At 44.5% G+C, this 23,214-nt stretch overlaps 1 protein-coding gene across 1 annotated transcript; it reads left to right on the plus strand.

Moving 5' to 3' along the window:
- The first annotated feature begins 1,030 nt into the window (after positions 1-1,030).
- Positions 1,031-9,308, plus strand: LOC116816708 (arylamine N-acetyltransferase, pineal gland isozyme NAT-3-like). The gene is made up of 3 exons (XM_032766129.2): positions 1,031-1,162; positions 5,203-5,382; positions 8,000-9,308. Exon 3 carries the CDS (start codon positions 8,005-8,007, stop codon positions 8,887-8,889), a length of 885 nt encoding a protein of 294 aa, XP_032622020.1. The 5' UTR covers positions 1,031-1,162; positions 5,203-5,382; positions 8,000-8,004; the 3' UTR covers positions 8,890-9,308.
- Positions 9,309-23,214: the final 13,906 nt, after the last annotated feature.

Raw genomic sequence — 23,214 nt, forward strand, 5'->3', positions numbered from 1 at the left:
GGGATTAGTTACCATCTACAATTGGTCTCTCATCCAAGTCTTTTTCTTTGTCCCTTATACTGGGAAATTGCATATAGGAGATCACCATTTGTTTATTAAATACTCTTTGGTGGGTTCTGCCAATGTCCATGAATATTATAGCTTGGTTCAGCAACTGAATACTACTAAACAATAGCTTAGTGTTCCCCTTTTCTTTGGGTTTATATGAGAATAAATCCACACATGGCCTTTTCTACCTCTTGGGTAAAGGGCTAACTACCTAACTCTCCTCAGCCCATCCCAATCCACAAATTAGGCACAGCTCTTCCTAATCAGGGCTACTGCAGAGCAACTGCTGTTGTTGCAGTGCCCAGAGTGCTGTTTCTGTTGCTGTTTCCCAGCACTCTGTCACACATCTCCACGCTTACCTGACAGGAAGGTATTTTCTTTCCCTCTTACTGGAGGTGCTACCCCATGGGGCTCCCTTAGTAATCCTCCAGGTCCCGCTTGTGGAGCCCACTCATTCTTCACCCATAGAAATCACTGCTGGTGTGGGGTGGTCACCTCCATAGCTTGGTTTCAGCCCGCAACTCTTCACACCATGGACATCCTAGGGGTTGCTCTTTCTATTCTCTCCTTTGTATCTGTTGGTGGCTCAAGGACTGTCCCCTGCCCCAACTCTGTCACAGCTCTACAAACCTTGTGCCTGACCACTACTGCTAATGACGACAGGGAAATACTTTTTTACTAGTTCCTTGGTCCTTTCGAGAGGCAGTGTGGTCTAGTGTTCAGATCAGAGAGCGGGTGCTCCCTCTCTCTCGCATCTGCCTGCAGCCCCCACTGATCAACTCCTCCTCCTCCCTCCCAGTTCCTCCTGCATGCCGTGGAGCAGCTGTTCAGTGGTGTGCAGGAGGCGCTAGGATGGAGGGAGAGGAGTATGGACAGGGCACGCTCGGGGGAGAGGATGGAAAGAAGCTGGGAAGAGGCGGGGTGGGGCTGAGAAGGGGTGGAGCCTTGTGGGAAGGGATACAATGTACATGTTGACAAAAGTGACACAGCAGTTTAATCTCTTGAACTTTGCTACTTGAGCAGACGTCTTTTCAAATACAAACAGTTTCTACAGCACAAGTCCGAAGTCCCATAGCTAACCCTGAGGTATATAGGAACCATCAGGATCAGAATGGTGAGTACTCACACGGGTTATAAGTACTTTGGAAAAAAGTAGATTGTGTCCTGTCATATTCTGGGTCTGAGAAATTGACACATTCAAAATCTGGGCTATCAAGTTCGCCACTGAGGCTCTTTTTAAAAAAAAAAAAAATTGATAGTTCCTTACACATCAACTCATCCTCAAAACTACTGGTAATAGCTCAACCAAAGGCAAGTGTTTAGGTCCGAGTTCCTTTGCCAGACCTGAAGAAGAGCTCTGTACATCTGGAAAACTTGTCTGTTTCACTAACAGAAATTAGTCCAATAAAGATATTACTTCACGTCTCTTTAATATGCTGGGACCATCGTGGCTACAACACCACTAGAGACAACTTTCTTTTCTGTAAGCTTTATATTTGGAATAGTTTTCTGATCACTAATAATTTTTTTTTTTTTTTTACAGAGCCTTTGACATAAGCCTATCAGAGTGCACAAGAATTTCATCAGTCTGTTACATTTGAAGACAAGATAAAATTATAGTGACATCTAGTGACCATTAAGATTTCACAGTGGTACCAGCAGTAGCAGTAGAATATTTTGCCGATGGAGAACATTTTAATCACACAGTATTCAGATTTTGATTATTAAAATTGTTAAGAGAATGAATTAAAATGCTGATGGATCTCATAACGTGACCAACCCTATAATTTATTGAAAACAGTCTTGCAAATTCTTAAGAATGCAAAGAATGATTATAATCAGGCATGGTTAATGTGAATGCATCTAAAACAACATGTTTTTTCAGCCTGAAATACAGGAAAATGTGGTTAATAGAGAGTTCTCTGTGGTCAGAGAAACACCAGATCACCTGCCTATCCCCAATAAGAGAAATTGGAGAAATTTAACATAGCAAAGATTTGCAATTGCCCATTTATTAAATGTTTCTGTATAAATAGATAGAGCTGCACAATTTCATGTGAAGACAAATATCAATGTATAGAACAGTTTCATGGTCTCTATAATGCCAGGTTGTTAAAAATAGTGATTGCGCTTTAATTCCCCTAAACTGCATGTCAGTTTGAAATCCCAGGCAGGAGAGTACTCTCCCTGCATTTGGGGCTGAGAAGACCCGCACTAGGACACACATGGCAGTGACAAAGTCTGAACTTGGACCTCTTTGGACTCATAAGACTCAGCTGTATCCTTCTGCATTGAGCTAGGGGTGCTTGCTGTCATTTTAATGCCCCAAGGGGGTAGAATAGCATCCTGTTTAAGACCCATAGTGAATCCTAATGCCTTCACGGGGGCTGCCACAGACCCGCTCTGCCATCCCTTATCCACCCAAACTGCTCGAAGGGCAATAGAAGTTTCAGGTATTCAAGGAAGGCAGGACTGGATCATCCTTAGTAAGGAATCAGAGGGTGCTCTGTTCACTTCAGAGTGATGAGTCTGTTCTACTTAGCCTGTGTAATAACCTGGGCCCAGCTGAGCCAACAGCAGAAGGGCTCATACCTGGTTATCTTTGGTTCTTTGAATAAGCCTCTACTGCTTGAGCTAGAAGACCTCTCTCTGTAAGCCAGTGCTGCAGCAGGCTCTTCGCTCTCAGGCCAAGCCACTGCTAGAGGGGGACAGAGAGCAACACTGAGCAGAGGGGGTTACCCTGCGAAAGAATAGTCCCCACCACCAGCAGTGAGCCTGCTGCCTAGGAGCTCAGCTGCCATACGAGGGGTCAGCATGCACTTCTTGAACCCATTCCTGAGCCTCTTCCCAGCGCCGCAGAGCCAGTGGGTTCTGACCTGGGGGATAGAGCAAGCACCTTGTGCTGCTCCCGAATGACACTTTCTAGCTGACTGAAGAGAAGCTGCTGCTGAGAGCTGTGGTCTCTCTGAGTTAGAATATCACTGGGAAGCAGGTTCTTTCAGGCCATGATCCAATGCCCATTGAAATCAGTGGAAAGACCCACTAAGTTTACTAGGCTTTTCATAAGGCTCAGGGGAGGGATGGAAGGGGAAATGTGTGAGGACATCTCCCCTGACATCAAGAATGTTCTGCAAGGAGGAAGCAGTTAAAGACTGTGTTGTGGGAAATGGGTTCCTTTAGGTGTCAGTCTGGCACCGAGCCTGGCTCTAGTTAGTGCTATCAGTCCCTCACGTGCCTACAACACCCCAAATGGGGAAATTCCTAGTGAGATTTAAAAAGCAGAAGAATGCTTAATGGACATTGCTGTCTGATTTACTGGAGAGCAAGCCAAACCCCAAGCAAACAATGGGTTCTGACTCTGTAAGTACGACAGGATCTAACCTGGACAGTGAAATCTGTTAAGTGTTGCAATCCAGACAATTATTTTTGTCTGCTTACAAACATGCAGCTTTCCAGGGGATGTCTGCCTATGTCAAGCAACCTGTTCCCTTGATGATAACGTGGCTTGGACATGAGCACAGTCACATGGAGTGAAAGACCATCCACAGATGGCAATGACAAAGACCAGCAAAGTACTGAGATGTGTGACAGGTTGTGCAGTGAGTTACCACAGAGATCTGTGCCTGAACTTATTTATCTGCACGATCAGCAGTTTAGTGAAATGTTTTGTTGATATTAGGATGTTGCTGAGCACAGAGAATTAATACAAAAGAATCTAGAAATAGTTGAGGCTTGGGAGGAAAATAGCAGAATGAGATTTAGCTTAGAAAGATTCACACTACTCCTTAGGTGGAAAGCAATATGACTTATACTCAGTGACAGGGGGAATGCTACACAGCAGTAGTTATTCTTTAAATTCTTATGTAGCATCCAGAGACTCCAGTCACTATTAGAGTCCCGTAACGCTTGACATGGTTCAAACATCCAAGAAGACACAGCCCCAAAGAATTTGTATTCTACAAAATCTACTGTAATCCACAAAGAAATGTAGCAGAGACAAGGGATAACAAATTAGACACGAAGTTACTGTAGTAAGATGAGGCTCTGAAACATAAACCCTTATCAGAGGCCCAGTATGAGGCCTAAGGCCTGACTTAAAGTAATGGTCAAGACTTTGCTAACATAAAGCAAAGTTAAGCTGTGAGCCCGAGGCAGGCTCTGCTTGAAGAAGCTGGCAAGGAAAGGGCTGATGTTGCAAAAATACATATACATGAAAGGTACTGGACACTAGAGATACAAACATATGCCAGGATGATACCAGAACACTCCAATACTTGCACATTACACATACAGATAACAAAGAACAGGTGAACCCACCTAAAGATGGGGCAAAAGGGTACTATGATGGATGGAGTTGTTTTGTTCTAACCGACATGACATGGTGAGAAGCAGCACCTTGCTGTGTAGAGGGGTTATACCTTGCTACATAGAGGGGTTGCACCTCAATGTGTCAGGAGTGATGTGTAACTTGTTTGTACCTGTGTATAAGAATGCATCCCTGGGGCGGTGTCTTTGTCCAGCCTAGGGGGCAGTGGAGTGTCCCGCCACTGACTGAGCTGCATCCATTGTCAGGGAGCACATATGTACTAGCAGAGCTGTTGACATTTGATTCAGGGAGCTAGAGACTGTGTTTCATTTGACAAGAAACCTGGCCGGGTGCCTTCGTGTCTTATCAGAGTCTGAGGTCATTGGGGGTTCTCTTGAAGTCTTTTGTGTCAGCTATTTGTGCAGAGCTGAGGCAGCACACAGAGGGAACACACACACGCAGCTGTCTGTTATCAACATTGGACAGAGCAGAGCACCGCATCGGTAGAGTCTGACAACCGCTACAGTACAAGAATTTGGGTTTGCTGCCCAATCAGCACTAGGGTTTGTGTTTGTATTCAACAGTGCTAGAATCTTGTCATTCTTGTGACATATCAAACAGTGAAAATCTTCTCAGATCAACTGTTCATGAACTTTCAGCCCTAAATTCCTGACCCACACTTAGCTGCCTAATATCCTGAAAAAAGTATCATCCTCCGATATTATAATGTTATTGAAACAAAAATAACTCTCCCTATCCCTATCTCCCTATCCCCGACAACCAATCAGTGCAACTAAAATTTGCTAGCTCACTACAGCTGAACTCCTCCCTCCTCTGGCTTTGGTCAGTTACAGAAGAGAGTGAAAGTGACCTGATGAAAGAAGGAGTTTCTCTCAAGAGAAGCTGGAGAACTGTTCTCTATTCCCAACTTCACCACATAAAGGACTGAAAACTGGGCCAGACGATTTAGTGCCTAAAGAAGCAAGAAAGTAAAAACTGATACACCTGTGACTGAACTGTTTTTACAGGTAAGACACCTTTTAAACCCAGAATCTTTGTGGCTGATTTACTCATAAGTGTGCATTCAAATGTTGCCTGAAATGGCTACGTGGCATAAGAATTGAGAGGGAATGTTCAGCCAATTTCAGACTTGACTTCTCTTGTGTCAGTGTAACAGACTTACTGGCTTATTCTCTCCATTATCAGCCTCAGCTGGAATACACATTCACATCATCTGGCTTGGTTCAGATGCCAGTGTGAAAGGTGACCCAGAAATAACCATGCCAGATGGACAGATTCAGACACTTCTGATGTTATGCCTGGTTCTGATAGATGAAAGCAATAAAACATTTTATTTTGTTTTCAAAGCCAACATACTTTAAATACATTCAAAATTAGAGTAGCAACAACACAGTAAGATTTCCCTTAAAGATGAAAAATCATTTAGAATACTGTCTTTACTTCTACCAAAAGAGAAACAAAAGGAATTAAAGATAGCAGTGTTGACAACTCTTGTGGCATTTTGTGGTTTTCTTAAACATTTCAAGCTGGAATCAGGTTGTTTCTTGACATTCTCAGATCTCATTTTAAATAAAAATCTTTTTTCTAGCCCTCCTGGTTGCTGTGGAAAAGCTTGAAAATGTGGCCCATAAATGCGCCAGTTCCAGAACATAAATAAAAAGAACCCAAATTTATTATTTTTTAAAATTTCTTGATTTTTAAGCCAATCGTGTGATTTTGGGGGCCTGTCATTTGAAACTTTGGGGTTGACAATACTAGGATAGCTACAAGTTACATTTCTATACATTCTGTACAGCACCAGTTGGGAACATTTCTGACCCTGCCTGCATATTGTCCTAATTGGGAGCAATATTGTTTTATATTTGGGGTATTTTCCCCCCATTTCTTTCATATGATGAGGTTTTTGTGGGTTTTTCAGTACTGCGTCCTGATAAGAAGTATTCAATAGGGATAAAGTTATGTCCTTAGTGTAGTAAGTTTTAAATACACAAATCATATAAATCGAGGAGGAAGTGCCACCTAGAGGGCAGCTTAATGGGACTTTTATCCCTTGGGTTTCGGACACCTTTATCTTAAGGCAGAGAAGGTACCTGAGAATGTTTGAGGCCTCTTGGATTAATCGTCTGTGCTCTGACCAGTCATTCTGAATCTGATCCTCAGAATAGGCTGATGTTTGATAGTTTTAACTCTTTGGTCCTCTGGGTATAACTAATAGCCTATTTGTCCATATCAAAATCCCTGTTCCCTTCCCAAAGGGCCACCAATCCTTTGGGTTTTCTCCACCAGGTCCTGGCTTCTCTCCTGCATTGCTTACCATGAGCTGTGATCTTGAGTAGTGATCTGTGCCCACCCAGGACATTATATTCTGGGAACAGCCAGCTAGCCTGCACACCTTGGTTTGATCGGCAGCTGTTGCTGGCTGGCTTTTCTTTCATTCCCCCAGCAGTGGAAAGGAGAACCTGGTCTCATTGCTGGCCACAATGCCCTTTGTACACTGAAGTTTGGGAGACCCCAGAGTGCGTTGAATTGATGGGTGGTGCATTCCCTAATTCCAGTGCATTTGGGTTCCCACTCCGACCCCAGGGTTTCTAAGAGTCAGGAAAAACAGTGCAGACAGAGAGACCCAGGTCCTGCTGTTGACAGGTAAAGGGGTTGTAGATCTACTTGCCCATTCCTGACAATTGACTTCCAAGCATAGGGCCTGCTGGATGCCTTTGAAGATTGTGGAAAGGAAAAGCAAGTAGAGAGAATAAGGGCAACCTAGCCTCCCTGCTGTATCTCACATTATGTAGTGGGAGGGGAAAATTCCACAGTGGAGATAATGCTCTGTCATAGTCCTTGATTTCCTTCTTTTGGAAAGTGAACATCTCCTGCCTGCTCTCAACACCTCACTTAGACCAGTGAGGCATAAAGCTGGGGAGCTGAGCCGCCAGGGATGGTGGTGTGTAAGAGGCAGAAAACGAGCCCCTCCGATTCACCCCTGCTAACGAGAGGAAAATGGAGCTGCCAAACTCACTGAAAGCCCACAGCACCAGGAGTGCTAATCTGCTTCTAGCTCCTGTCAGCACTAAGAGCAGAAGACAGTGGGACGAGTGCCCTCTGCCAACCAGCGTGAATAGCACAGGAAATATTTAACCAAGCAGTGCCAAGAAGTCTGGCCTCACAGTTAAAGAACTGGATCAGGGCTCAGGAGTGCTGGTTTCTGGCTCCCACTATGACCTTGAGTGAATCTTTTAAAGCCAGATCCTCAAAGGTAATCAGGCATCTAACTCCCCCTGAGGTAGGGACCTAAATATCTTTGATAATCTGGGCCACAGTTGTCTCCCTGACTCAATATCCCACCTGAAAATTGGGACAATACCACTTCCTTTGTCCGACTGGTCTATTTAGATAGTAAGCTCTTCTGGACAGGAAGTACCTCTTAAAATGTGTACGTGGAGTGTCTAGCACACCTGAAGTCACTAGGCACAATGGTAAAACAAACAAACTCATCTCCTTGTCTTCTGAAAGGGGCTTAGTCATTTTAAACAATCAGGGTGTAAAGAGGTTCTGCTCCTGTGATGGATGGTGACACTCATCTAAGCATTTCAGACACACACAATTGTTCGTTTACTCACCATACAGGTAACATGAACATCACGGAATATTTCACCAGAATTTCTTATAATGGCTCCTATAAAAACCCAGATTTGGAGACCTTGACTGCAATATTCCAGCATCACATCAGGGCTGTTCCTTTTGAAAACCTCAGCATCCACTGCGGGGAAACCATTGAGTTAGACTTAGAACCAGTTTATGACAAAATAGTGAGGAAGAAACGTGGTGGCTGGTGCATGGAAAACAACCATCTCTTATATTGGGTTCTGAAAACGCTGGGATATGATACCACCATTATAGGAGCAAAAGTTTACAGCCCAGAAGAAAATGCATATCATCATCATATTGATCACCTGATGCTAAAGGTGGTCCTGGATGGGAAAGCATACATAGTGGACGGCGGCTTTGGAATGGTCTATCAAATGTGGCAGCCAATGGAGCTGATTTCTGGGAAAGACCAGTCCCAGGTTCCCGGCATCTTTCGCTTCACGGAAGACAATGGGATTTGGTACTTTGAGAAAATCAGAAGGAAGCAATACAATCCCAACCAAAGCTTCTCTAATTCCAATAATCTGGAAAAAGATGCATGTAAGAAAGTGTATCTGTTTACCCTTGAGCCAAGAGAGATAGAAGATTTCAGGCCCCAGAATGTGTATCTCCAGACATCTCCAGATTCTCTGTTCGTAACAAAGTCCATCTGCAGCCTCCAGACCACTGATGGCCTTTGGGCTTTAGTTGGGTGGAAACTCACCAAGGTTAAATACAATTACAAGGAGAACATGGATCTGGTAGAAACCATGACACTTACAGATGAGGAGGTGGAAAAAACAGTGAAAGACAAATTCAGAGTAATGCTAGATCATAAACTCATCCCAGTTAACAGCAGCAGATTGTCTATGTTTTGTAAGCCAGTTTAGTTTATTGGCCAGAATATAATTTGCTACAGCTACATCAAATAGAATCTCTTTCCCAGCATCTAATTATTGCAAAAAATGAAAGGCTAGGCTGTCACTCTCTGCCTCGCATAGAACAAGGGGTGGCACGTAGCAATGCTACCCCAGCAAAGAAATTGTGACTCTTAGAGCTACAATTTCTTCCCTGCTTCTCCCCTGGCATCAACTGATAAATTAAGGGTTCCAGGCTTATGCCAATAGCAGAGTACTTTCCACTCTGTGTGGGCTCCACTGCTCTGGCTCGTACATGGGGTGGGTTGGGTGTGTGGGCTGGAGGCAATTTTAACTCCATGGAGCTGCCCTTTCCAGAAAGCAAAGTGAGGAGGCCATGCCAGGAACACTCTTATGCCTCCTTGCTCCCCTGCACTGCCATGTAGAGCAAAACATACTGTGACAAAGTTCCACCTCTACCTTGGTGGGTCCTGCGCTTATTGGCAGATTGGTTCACCTCAGTGATCTCCCCCTCTGGTGGAACCCACAGTCTGGGTCAGCTCCTCCTGTGTCTGATCAGGAGTTGGGAGGTTTGGGGGGAACCCGGGCCCGCCCTCTACTCCAGGTTCCAGCCCAAGGCCCTGTGGATTGCAGCTGTCTATAGTGCCTCCTGTAACAGCTGCATGACAGCTACAACTCCCTGGGCTACTTCCCCATGGCCTCCTCCAAACACCTTCTTTATCCTTACCACAGGACCTTCCTCCTGGTGTCTGATAACACTTGTCCTCCTCAATCCTCCAGCAGCACACACTCTCACTCTCACTCTCACTCTCAGCTCCTTGCCCTCTTGCTCCCAGCTCCTCACACTCACTCCTTCTCCTGTGGCTCCTCCCTGCCTGACTGACTGGAGTGAGCTCCTTTTTAAAACCAGGTGCCCTGATTAGCCTGCCTTGATTGGCTTCAGGTGTTCTAATTAAAGTAGCTATCTCTACTGCCTTCTAGAAAGATCTTAATTGGCTCCAGGTGCCTTGATTAACCTGGAGCAACTGACATTTGGTTATCAGGGTACTAGGGATTTGTTTAGCCTGGGGCTAGCATACCTGTTTCTCAGTACTTTACTGTAGCCATCTGGCCTTGCCTCATCACAATACCCAGGCTCTAAAGAAATGCTACATTACAGCTGAAATTTAATAGCCAGAGATGCTAGGACGTTCAGAGTTCAGGATGTCCCAGACACCCTACGTCTACCCTCTTTTGCAATTGCATTCGGAAAAGGGTCTTTCCTTATATAGTCACCTAGCTGCACACCTGTGATATACTGGGATTAGTACTTATGAACTGAATATTTGCAGCTATCAAAATTGCCATGGATGAACACAACTGCAGCACGGGGTGGGAATTTCCTGCCCCATTTGTGGCTCCTCACACAACCTGCAGCATCCACATAATATACCCACAAAGGGGCAATTCTAGGGGACAATTTTTGAGGCACGGACCAAATATTTTTGCATTTATAATCCTGTCCCAGCCATGGTCTCTCTGCAACCCACCGTCCCCTTGAAATGCATATGATTTCTACTCATCATATTATGATGACTAGTCATAATACTAATGACTTTTACTCTTCTCCAGGAAGAACTTGCTCATTTCTTTTTAATCAATCTACTAGTTGATCCTACACTCATCACTGAGACTTGGGAAGGGCTGTTATTCCCCTGCCCAAGTCAACTAAACATTCATAAAGACTGTTCTGTTTGTCATGATTATTTGTATGTTCAGAAATATTTTATGAAGACCAGCCTTGTACAATAAAATATCTGAGGCCCATTTTGTTGTGTGATGTACGTGGTTGTAGCCATTGTATGCACTGGTTAATAGTGGGCTGCTGGCTTACAAAATCTTAGTCATACACGGAGTTGATACATGAGTTAATGGGATTGCTTCCATATGTGAGGGACACAGGAAGTGACCTGTGTTCTGTTGGTTTTATTGACCAACAGCCAAGATTCCTTTTCACATAAAAAGTCATTTAATATTCTGGTTGTTGATGATGAATTATTAAAAAGAAGCTTTTGCATTAAATTCAAGCTTAGTATCAGTTTACTATCAGATAGGGCCTCTATCAGGAGATTGTATCCTTTCCTTCAAGGGAAATTGACTTACTCAGCTAATAGGTATTTTTCCATCCGTCCATCGGTGGCGTCATTTGAAAGATATGATTAAAATGCTAAGCAGTCCCAAAAAATGGGCTGAGATCAGTTAAATGTGATTAAAGGAACAGAAATGTGAAGTGTTCCATGTAGACAGAATAACTTCCCACTGCACCATCCGCTGCAACATTCAAGTGCCCCCAGACTCTCACATGATGAATTCAGTCAGTTTGTCTGAACACGCACGGTGGTTATTTACAACTGCTCATGCCTTCCCTCTTCTTGCCACAAGAGGAAATGAAATTCTAAAGCAAGAACATACAGTGAATCACCATAGAAACAGGCTCAGTGCAGGGTGTCCCGATCTTCAAATGAAATTCTTGCAGGGTCTGGCTAGCAACATGGGTATCCCATCACACATCATTATATTAGAGACATCAGCTCTAGCTATCTTAAGTATGTATATCACCCTCATTACTGTCTTATCTTTAACGTATTTATCCTTACAAGCATCCCATATCTAGGAAAGCACTATTATCCCCATTTTACAGAGGAGGAAGTAAGGTTGGGATAGGGAGGGATAACTCAGTGGTTTGAGCATTGGCCTGCTAAACCCAGGGGTTGTGAGTTCAATCCTTGAGGGGGTCACTTAGAGATCTGGGGCAAAATTAGTACTTGGTCCTACTAGTGAAGGCAGGGGGCTGGACTTGATGACCTTTCGGGATCCCTTCCAGTTCTATGAGATAGGTATATCTCCCTCCATACAAAAAAAGAGAGAGAGACTAAAGCCTAGATCCTCAATGGTATTCAGGATTTCAGTGGAAATTAGAAACCTAATACCTTTCAGGATCTGGGCCTAAGTGACTTGTCCAAGTTACACAGAGGGGCTGTGGCACAGCAGGGATTTGAAGTCAGGTCTCTTCAGTCTCAGAATAGCATCCTAGTCAATAGGCCACATAGAAAATGGTTACACTACAGCAGGCCTGAGGGCTACCTGAAAGACTGGGCTGCAGAGTGCTCCTCTCCTCCGGCACATATGTAAGTTATTGTGGGCATGTTGGAACTATGGTTTGAACAACACATGGGAAATGTTAGGGTTTCCAAAGAATGAGGGAAATACAGGCAACACAGCCTCAGCACCCTAAACTGGATGGAGCAGTCTGACAGGCAGGCCTGATGCTCAGTCCAGAAGTGCTGGAGGAAACTACGAGGCCAAATATCCCAGCTTTACAAGAGACCAAAATAAAGCATGGAGATAACATGTTACTCACAGAAATACTGACACCTGGGGATTACGTGCTGGCAGAACCCACCTGGTCATCTCAGCTGGCCAAGGGGCACCTGGGAATTTACACACACTTATAGTGAATTCACTCAGCAGTACTCTCACCATGGCATGCCCTCAGCTTGCGGGAACCGCTGCACTTCCATGTGGCTGAGGGTGGGTGGGAAAGGCTTCTTAGGAGTCGGCATGGTACTCTGGACAGGGTGGGCCAGGACTTCATGCCAGCTTGACACAAGCCAGTGTGGTGCGGAAATTTGTGGTGAGCCAGTCCACCAGCTAATGTGGATCCCCACACCTAGGCTGGAGTGATGGCCCAGAAGGGGCTGTTGTGCAGTTCCAGACCCTCCTCCTGTCACAGTACCTAGGTAAGCTGCTCCTTCTGAGAGCCTTTCTCCGTTCCCTGAGTGCACTCCTTCCAAGTGACAGGCCCGGGCCTCCACACCTCCTTGTGACAGGATTCTGCAGTGCAATCCAACCACTTTCTTACTGGCTCTCTGGATTATACCTTCCTGGTATACCATGATACCGAGCAGCTCCCTGTGGGCTTGACCCTGCCAGAGCTCTCCTTTGGGAGCCAGGAACACTATGCAGTGACACAGAAGCCATTTCTCTAAATCAAAATATGATTTATTTGCCCAAACAGTACACAGAGCTGAGAGTAGTTTTAAAAAATAACAGAGAGACCTACACACATATTGTTTTACCTATGCTTGGCACTCCCCTCCAGCCCTGAGGTAGACATGACTAAGCCTCTGTGTCCTCTATTCTCTCTGAGTACCACGTTACAGCTAGCTGGCTGCAGACCCTGGCTCTCAGGACAGTCTGTCTGTCAGCCTCGCTGCTGACTTTGTATCCTTGCACCCTATTCCCCCTCTCTCCCTTTCTGCCAGGGCAGCTTTTAACCCCTGAGGGTTTTTTGAACTCAGTCTTAGCCCTGGGAAGAGAAAAACATCTTAAGCCGGATGGTTCCAGCTTCTTTCCCCAACTGATGGCCAAGCCCTTGTTGCCTTAACTCCTTTAAGTGGGCACCTCAGAGACTGTCTTATCTGTGTCATTGTTTTACTGTTCCTGGGTTCCTTAACAACCCCCCTTTCCAGTCTGTTTTGATGTAACTCTATGCAACTGGTCAGGCAGCAGTATAAACCTGAATGAGGAAACTAAGTCAGACATAAGCTTTCTACACAGTCATACAGAGATTTCCAGTGTGTCAGAACTCTGCAAAAACAGCTTTAGCAGAGGGAACCAAAAGGACCAATCTCTTAGAGTATCTCCATAGCCACTGTAGAACTGATGAATGAAATTGTTTTTAATTGTTCACTTTACTAATGTAACTTCATAAGTAAAGTTTTATGAATGAAACAACATTCATTCACAAAACTGTCACCCCAATAACTGGCTAATTGACAATTAAGATGCTTGTTAAGAGCCATAGCTGTTCAGCCAGTTGCCCTTGTAAGTTTCACTGTCAATCCAATTCCTGATTAAATCACTGAGACTTGCACTGTTTCAATATTGTAACTTCTGTTCACTGTGTGCCATTCACTACACTTGTCTACTTCTGTTCACTGTTTGCCATATTGTAATTCAAACTCCATTTTACAACACTTACTCCATTTTGTAAAAACTTGCTGCAACCTTCATTTTTGCAAAACCTTGCTGTAATCTTACTAGTTTAGATGTGTGAATGAGGTATTTATGGATGATTAAATCAACTTCCAGCACCAGCCTGTCCTGATGAAATAGAGTTCAAACACCAACAGCTGAAAATGCAGACAACAGCCCTAACAAAGTAAAAAAAGGTCATCCTTAAAAGAAAAGAACAAAAGTACAATGGAAGGAAGATCAAAGCCAGGTCCGAGGCTGAAAGTCATGTCCACAATTGACGGGGTGATCAATCACATTGAACCCTGAGACAGCGTGACACAGCAAGACTTATAGACTCTGGATTCAAACTGAAGCCTACAAAAAAGGATGGGTGAGATGGAAGACTTTGGAGGGTAATGTTCTGCTGCCAACACGGGAGGGCAGACCCAGCCCTTCCTTGTGCCTGGCTTTCCTGGCCAGTTAGTCACCACAAGCTATGAACCTAGGCTGCAAAATCAAGCCACGGACTCAAGCTATGTTCAGGACTGGTAACTATGCAGCAGCTGCAGATCATTTGGGGTGTGTGTGTAAGTATTAAGGTATTAGCTAGTGGTTATAGATCAAATTGTTATCATAATAAATGTGGCATCTTTGCCTTGCCCCCTGAAATGATCTTGTGTAGTTTTGTCTGCATAACACCACAAGATGTGATGGCAGCTCAGGCAAACATGCCCAAGCTGAAATCCAGCTATGAAGCCATGGCGGCCATGCCTCCAGAACCCAAGCTGGCTAGATTAAAGCTAGCCTGGGTACGTCTACATGAGCTGCAATCACACCCCAGGACTGCAGTGCAGACATACCCTTAGTTGACTCTTCCCCCAGTCACTCTCCCTGCAACCTGTGGCCTGTTACACAGCTAAACTCTTCTCTTTCAACCGTTTCAGTGTCCATTGTTCCGGACTTATTGCTCAACATACTCAGAGAGGAGCTGATGAGATCACTGGGCCAAGCCTGGGTCATTCAGCAAACCCACATTCTCACATGTCAATGGTTTGGTCTTTTCTTAATGTTATCTCAGCTGTTGGAGTCTTAAAGGCAGAGCAATCACATGGGCTCATATAATTCAGGGTACGCTGACTACACCGTCCACAGCAGTGAACCGCTGAGCCCAGGGCGACAGACGCAGGCTCGCGCTATGGTGCTGAAAAATGCTGTGTAGACATTGAGGCTTGGGTTGGAGCTCCGAAGCTGAAGTCCACCCCCATCCCTAGGCTTCAGAGCCTGAGCGCCAGCCCGAGGTGCAACATAAAAGCATGGTCTCTTACAGCTGTTAATGCTGTAGCAGGAGCCTGAGTCTGTGTCTGTTGAGTTGGACTGGGAGGGTCGCTGCCATGGGCTGTTGTCGGCTGTGTAGATGTACCCTCAAGGAGTGGCTGGGCATGGGACTCCCCCTCCACTGAATGAAGAACAAAGGCGCCTCCAGGGCTTGATATAGGGATACAAGAACTCCTCACCACTATGTTGCCCGTTCAAAAGTTGCCCAGCCTGTCTGCAGATCAGTGACTTTTGTGGAATGAGTTGGTAGCTCTCCATCTCAGTCTGGGCAGGTGTCTTCCATGCAAACACCACCACCACAGTCATGGGGGCTTGTGGACTACTCAGCAGGGGGGCCAAGGACTGGAAATCCATAGAGACAGAACTACTCTGATTGATTGGCCCTGGAGGGCAGGTTTGTGGGGGCACTTTGGAACATTGCATAAGGAAAATTTACCCTGGTGATGCCTGTGCTGTACTCGCTTTTTGGATTGCTAGATAGCTTCTGTCCTCAAAAGAAATGGTGATCCAACGTGCAAAGCTGAAGGTTTATACACATTTAGATTGTGAGTCTTTTGTTGTGTTTGTACATCACCTAGCACAAGTGGGTCCTAAGCCATGACTAGGGGTCCTAGGAGCTATGACAATACAAATAAACAAAACTGTTGTTAATAATAATATGTAACACAAAAGAAGACACTACCCCTCTTTCCCTAAATGGCTCTGCTCTGCCAGCAGAACTCAGTTCTGCTATATGGTAAAAAGGGGTCTGCACCTTTAAGAGCAGAAGTTTCCAATGCAAATATTTTTTGGGAACTTTGGAGAGAGCCAGAGGAGAAAGCCTGACACTTGCAAGTTTACAGGAGATTGCGTAGGTGTCTTATTCTTGACTTAATCTGTTAGATACATTCAATGGCATGCAGAAATGACGTTGTTTTTTTTTTGTGGCTGCAGCATTCCAGTGCTTGCACCTACTTCTGCTATTTATTTTGGGGAAGTTTAAGTTTTAAAAATAAACTGAGTGAAATGTGTTGCAAGGCAGCAGCCACACTTTTCTAAGTAAAAGTACCAAGTTTATGTGTTTTTAAGCTAAAACATTTGAGACTTAAATTAAGCATGTCCAATGGCAGTGGATAAAAATTAGCTCCAATCTCAGAAGCAATGCAACTTTACATCAAATGAACAGTTTAGCTGCATGCAAGAGACTCATACTTCGCAAGTTTTTCATGCATATTGGCAGTGAGGAATTATTTCTTACTATTCATTCTAATTATGAGAAGATACAGATATTCCCAGGGAAGTTTGCAGAGAGAGAGAATTAATGTGTGAATCTTGCTAGCTGATCCCATGAATGCTGAATGAAATCTTGCTGTGGTGGGAACAAAAATAAATGAGTGAGATCAGATTCAGGGCCTATACTTTTAGCAATCCAGGTTTAGAATACAAACTGGTAACACAGAGACTACCTAGTATACCAGGGCTTGCTCTCATTTCAGTATGATCAGTAGTGCGGTGAGAACAGTTGCACAGAGCAATCCAGCCTGTCACAAGAAGGGACACTTGCCCTAGGAAATTTAAAATGAAATACACATGGCTTATATGATTTCTGCCTGTCTACACTCATGAAGCCAGTGACTTTATACCACAGACACAAACACTCACTTGGCCTAATTGAGACCACACCCATTTTGCTAGGCACTGTACATATACCCAGTGAGGGACTGTTCCGACCTTAGAGAGTTTACAATCTAGACAGAGGCAAAGAAATGGTGGAAGGGGAAATGGAGACACAGAGGGATGATGTGACTTGCCCAAGGACACACACGTGGTCAGTAGCAGAGCCAGAAATAGAATCCAGGTCTCCTGATTCCCAATCCAGAGCCCTAGCAAATAACCAGCAAAGTAGCTCATTAATTGGCTAGCATAGTGGGCCCTTGTGTTTGGCAAGATTGTGTAGGTGTGTGGGTTTACATTTAGCTCCTTCCTTCCTTGCAACTGGGCCATGGCACTATGGCTAATGGCTCCGGGATGAGTGACAACATATGCAGGTAACCTGCAGGGCCTAAGTCCAATACTATTGACTAAGAGGTAGAATCAAATCTCTTCCCCAAAGCTACCTCTGATCCAACAGGGAACTTATAGCTTCTTGAACAAAGTAAAACTCAAGTAGGTGCCACACATTAAAAAAACAATTCAGGCCTATCAGGCCAACCAGATTTACCAGGCTCTGTCTGGAACAGCTTGGCCTATTCATAGTGAGTGGACATTCCTACCCAGAGATGAATATTGGACCAAAAATCTGAACAGAAATAACAGACTCTCTGCAGAGTCCTAGAGCATCCTGGGGACTGACTATGAAGCGACGATGCTGCAGCTCTGGATAGCTGAGGGGGTGTGGCAGAGTGCCCCCCTCCTCAAACAAAGGGAGGGAGAGGAAGGGTGGCAACGCAGGAAGTCATGTCAAAGAGGCGCTGCCACATTTTTTGTGATCGCTTTGGCTATTCTGAGGTGATAATTTTCCCCCTCTCCTGCCCCTCAATGGGGGACTTTTTCTCTATTATATTACATTTCCCTCTGTTGTTTCATCATAGAACCTGATTCTGCTTGCATACCAGTGTAAATCAGGAGTTACTTCACTGAAATTTTGAGTTACACTGCTAGGAAATCAATAGCTGACATCAGGCTGGTACAGGCTACAGATGAAGAGGCCTGTTAGGTCATCTGGTCTACTTTCCTGCCAAGATAGCATTATTCCCAACTGTACACCTGGAGTGAGATTTTCAAAAGTGCTCAGCATTAGCCTAACTCCACTCCCCTGGGAGTGCATGGAGAAGCTCTCACTGACTTCCATGGGAGCAATGCCAATGCTGAGACTTTTGAAAATCCCACTCATCTCTCGATTTAGATTAACACAAGTTTAGTAGCTTTAAATATGCCCAGGGATGTAGTTTCAACTACTTCACTTGGAAGACTATTCCATAGCCTGAAACATCTCACTATCAAGATGTTTGTCCTGCTAAGTGTACATTTTCCATATATTAATTTATATGCCTGCTAGTCAACGTCCCACCCACAACCTTTGCTATGGTGAATCGTTCTTTTTCCTCCTCAGTGCTGACAACCTTCAGGTACGTGTGGACTGCTCCCTTTTCATTGCTGCTGAGGCAAACAGTCGATATTTAATGCTCCTAATCTTTCCTCAGTAGTCAGTTCTCCCAACTCTCTCCTTTGTGTTACTCTTCTCTGCGTTTTCTCCACTCAGTCAATGTCTTTTGAGTAACAAGCGGTGCTTCCCTCTCCCAGTCGTTAGCTCCAAAAGGCATGATATCATTTGCAAGCACTCACTGACAATAGTAGATTTGCTGGAACAATGTGCCAACACATAAGCTGTCATTAGATCACATTCTAGCCCATTCTGGCTCCAGTAATGTGATAGGCTTCAGCATTAATCTCACTGCACAATGTGCATGCAGTGTAGCTGGAGAAATGCAGTTTTGCAAGACAGGCTAATAATACATGTGGCAAGCCAAGCAATCCATTTTATATTTCTTTAAGCAATACAGCATTTTACTGTTCAGAAACGTTTTGTTCTATGTCGTACAAATCAGTCCCAAGTGTGTATTCAGCTACAGGGCTGTTTCATACACGCACACTGCAGAGACTCACAGTGTAGGTGTGACAATATACTCAACAAAACATCAACCAAGTACTATAAAACTCCTACTGGATTTCAGAGCTGCAGGAGCTCAGCTCTGAGTTGCTTATTCTGTGTATGAAATTTGGTTATAATTCACACGGTGCAGTTAGTGTAATGGACATAGCTGGGAGGTGTTTACTTTGCCCTTATTCCAATCAACAGATTCTTGGCAAGTTTTTCTGGAAGAGAAAAGAACTTTTTTTTCTAAGGTGACCACAGCTCTTACTGAAAGTAAAATAATCCATAACAGATTGCTGAATGTCAGGGTTGTTTCCGTTGCTGGTGAACTGCTCTCCGCTGGTGCACCTGGTGGTATTTCAGGCTCTGGCTGAGCCTCTTCGGTATGGTTGTCTGTTGCTTCTGCCAGTTCAGGCTCGTTGGCCCCCTCTGGCGTGGAGGTTGAAGATGTGGTTGAAACTGCTGGTGCTGGTCTGGTTGCGTGTTCCAGTTCCGGTCCGGGACTGGAGGTTGTGTGGTTGGTAGTCGTTGGCAGGGGATCCGGGTCACTACCTCTGTCTGGGTCTCGGGTAACACAGACGGGTCTTCTGTGGACGGCTCAGGAACAGGAATGTGGCGGGAAGCTTGCCTGGTTTGGCTGCGTGTAAACCATTCCACTCTCTTGGCCCGCTTCATCCACCTCGTTTGGCCAATATCTTCCCCAGTACATGGGATGGAATAATTGTCATAGACTGCAAAAGTCCACATTCCTGACAGCCTTTGTATGGACAGGCAGTTCAGACTGTAGGTAGTCTACAGCTTGTGACATGGAAGGGGTAAATGGTCACTTTGGCTTTTGGGTTTGATGAGTTTGGGACCACAAAGGATTGGTGGATAGCTGACACTGTGTGCCCCGTGTCTCTCCACGCGGTAACCTTCTTTCCGCCCACTCTCAAATTTTCCCTTCGCTCCAAGGGATGAGCGGTATCTGGGCCTGGTGATTTTGGGTGTGGATTGGCTGGTGTAATGGACCATGCACCCAGGGTGGGTTCGTTTGGAGTAGTTGGCCATGTTTATTTTATTCTTCATGTTAACATTTTAACTTGCTCTTCCCCAGTATCTAAAGGAAAAACAAGGTCAAACCTTAGCTCTGTTCGTGGGGTTCGAGTAGGGGGTGTTTGGATGTGTTACTGTGAAAAAGATTTGGGGACAGGTTTTTGGTGAAAAGAAAGAGTAGTCGGGCTTCCCTTGGGTTGTCAGGTGGGGTTTTGGGTTGCCCTGGTTTAGGTTATTGTCGGTTGGTGCCCCTGGGTTTCATTCCTTTACGAGTAGCTTTCTTGGCTTTCTGCCACTTCCATCCATTTGGCCTCAATCTCCCGCACCTCGGTGAGATTTTTGGTTTTCAATTATGTAGCGTGTTATGTCCTCAGGAACACATCAATTTGTACTGAGTGTAGGTGCAGTTTGGTCAACGGAGTTGAATTGGTTCTCTGATTCGCAGGCTGCCTAATAAGCTCACCTTAGACCTAGTATGTGTTTGGACAGTATGACCATTCTCGTTCCACTTTGGGTTCTGATCGCTGACGTGCATTCTTACGCGGTCCTGTATCCCATTCTGTTCTGGCTTGTTTGAACAGTATATCGTTCATTTTTTGCTTTGGCATTCAGCTGCACTTCTGTAGGTTCCACGGTGAGGAGACCTGAGCTCTACATAATACTGGTCATCAGAGATGCTTACCCAATGCAGGCCTTTCAAATTTCTAAGAGGCCTCAGTGTCATCACCTCGTGTAGGTAGGTGGGAATTATTGCTGTGCAGTGAACTTAACAACTGGGTGACGGGTGGTAGGATTGGTGGGTTCTGTTTGCTTAGCCTGTTCAATTCCAGGGCTGCCGTGCCGACCCCCCTCTGTTTCGCATCTTCTGTTGGTGTTTTCATTCTTCGTTGGTGGGCTGCTCTTGGCTGCTTGGTTCTCTTTTGTAAGGCTTTCTCTTTTATTCTTCCAGCTCTCTCTGTGGGGCCTCTCTTTCTCTCAGCTCATCTCTTTCTTTTATTTCTCCGTTTTGATTGTTTCCATGCTCGCTTTGTGCTCATTGCATTCTGACTTGTGACCTCTGCCTCCAGTCTTGCTAGCTCCTGTTTGGTCCTTGGTAGTACATGGTTCTTGTCTTCTTGTGTTGGGGTGCCCTCTGTGGTTATTGGTCTGAACTGCTGCTCTCTGGTTGTCTCCTGGAGTCTGCCTAGCAAACTCCTTTATAAACTTACTAGCCTCTTCCCGAACATTAAAAAGCAAAAGAAAACCCCTTTTTGTTTTACAAATGGTTCTGGCTGGAGTGTTTGCTGACCACTAAGGCTGCTTGGTTTAAAACGAACTGTCGTACTTTATAGCCCCCCTATGCACAGCAGCAGAAGCAAGGAAAAAAAAATTCTCCTGGCTGCAGTTTAAAAAAATAAACCCTTCCCTCTGCTTATAACCAGCTAGCAGAGAACAAATTAATAATCTTACTGGCTTGGATTCTTATTCTTCCCACTTCATCTGCCACATATCATAAGCATTCCCAAATCTTGGACCTTAGCGTCCAGAAATCTGGGTGCCTGCTGAACCCCTCGAAGCTAATTACAGCTCAATTTGATCTCGCTGCGACTAAGCCAAAATTCCAGTTTGGCTCCCTCTGGTCTCCCAAACCTTTCCTGGGGAACCCCAAGACTCAGAAGCCCTGAGTCTTACACAAAGGGAAATCCCACTTCCTTCCCCCTCTCTCCCACCCAGACTTTCCTCTTGGGCTAACCTGAAGTTGACTACTGGGCCACCCTTTACATCACATACAAGAGCAGTCTCCTTCTTCCACAAAGAACAACCAAGTACAAGGAACCAGAAACATTCTCCTCTCTTCCCCTCCCACAATCCCTGGTGCTGTAGAGCTTCACCCAGAAGAAAAAAACTCAACAAGTTCTCTAAAAAGAAACTTTATAAAAAGAAAGAAAAAAGACAAAACATATGTGATCTCTGTCATTAAGTGACAATACACAGCGGCATTACTTAAAAGAAAAATATGAATACAACACCTTTATGCAAAAGAGATACAATTTAAACATTCCAGCCACTACACACTGTAATACAAAAAAAAAACCAATACAGTCTATGGTTTTTTCTACTTTGTACTTACAAACTTTGGACTGAAGATTAGGCCTTCCAGATAGAAGGATCACTCTCTCAGAGCTGGAGAGGACAAAAGACACAGAACCCAAAAAATTTCCCTCACTGAGCTGAAAAATCCGGTTTCCTGATTGGTCCTCTGGTCAGGTGTTTGGTTCCCTTTGTTAACCCTTTACAGGTAAAAGAAACATTAACCCTTAGCTATCTGTTTATGACACCACAGCTCTTACTGAAAGCAAAATAATCCATAACAGATTGCTGAATGACTCTGGAAAAAATCATGTCACAGAAAAATGTTAAATTAAATCAAAAAAAGTGCAAACACCACAAATCCATTTAGAGTTTGGATGAGAGAAGGGATCAGTAATGTAATCCAGAGATTAATTATTATTGTTTTTACTGCAATAGCACCTAGGAACCCCACCTACGGACGAAGACCCTACTGAGTCAGGCATGGTACAAAAACAATAAAAAATGGTCCCTACGTGTAGAAATTTGCTGAGAAGGTGGTGCACAATTCTCATCAGCTCCTAACCTTATCTCGATTTTGAGAATGCCTTGTAAATAGGTATTTCTAAAACAGGCGACACCCGCCAATCTAGTGTTTCAGTCTTGTTCTTACCTCTTGCATGGGCTTAGCTTTCTTTCAAAACACTAGAGTCAAGGGGAAATTTGCAGATCAGGCAACCAGTGTTACAAAAACAGGGGGAATCCCTTGAGATCAGCACAAATATGACGAGTGGTTTCGCTCTCTTCATGCAGGAAAAATGAACATCAGAGAATATTTCACAAGAATTTCCTAAGAAGGTTCCTACAAAAAAGTGGACTTTGAAACCTTAACTGCAATTTTTTAGCACTACATTTGAGCTGTTCCATTTGAAAATCTCAACATACACTGTCGAGAAATCATCGAGTTGGATATAGAACCTATTTACAAGAAGACTGTGAGCAAGAAATGTGGTGGATGGTGCATGGAAAATAATCAGCTTTTGTTTTGGGTCTTTCACAATTGACTCTATCCTTGGAGGAAACACTCATGATCTAACAGAACAAATATATACTCCTTACATGAATCATTCTGCTGAAGGTGGCTTTTGGTTGCAAATCTTATATAGCTGATGGTGGCTTTGGTGCTCGCTGTCAAATGTGACAGCAAATGGTGCTGCTTTCTGTGAAGGACTAGCCTAAGACTCCTGTCATCTTTCACTTCACAGAAGAGAGTGGGATCTAGCAGT

Source organism: Chelonoidis abingdonii, chromosome 19, assembly GCF_003597395.2.
Source record: "Chelonoidis abingdonii isolate Lonesome George chromosome 19, CheloAbing_2.0, whole genome shotgun sequence".
In the NCBI taxonomy this organism is placed as follows: domain Eukaryota; kingdom Metazoa; phylum Chordata; order Testudines; family Testudinidae; genus Chelonoidis; species Chelonoidis abingdonii.

Bases quoted from the DNA above. Each gene is read 5' to 3' on its own strand.
- LOC116816708 (XM_032766129.2), top strand. From the start codon at position 8,005: ATGAACATCACGGAATATTTCACCAGAATTTCTTATAATGGCTCCTAT.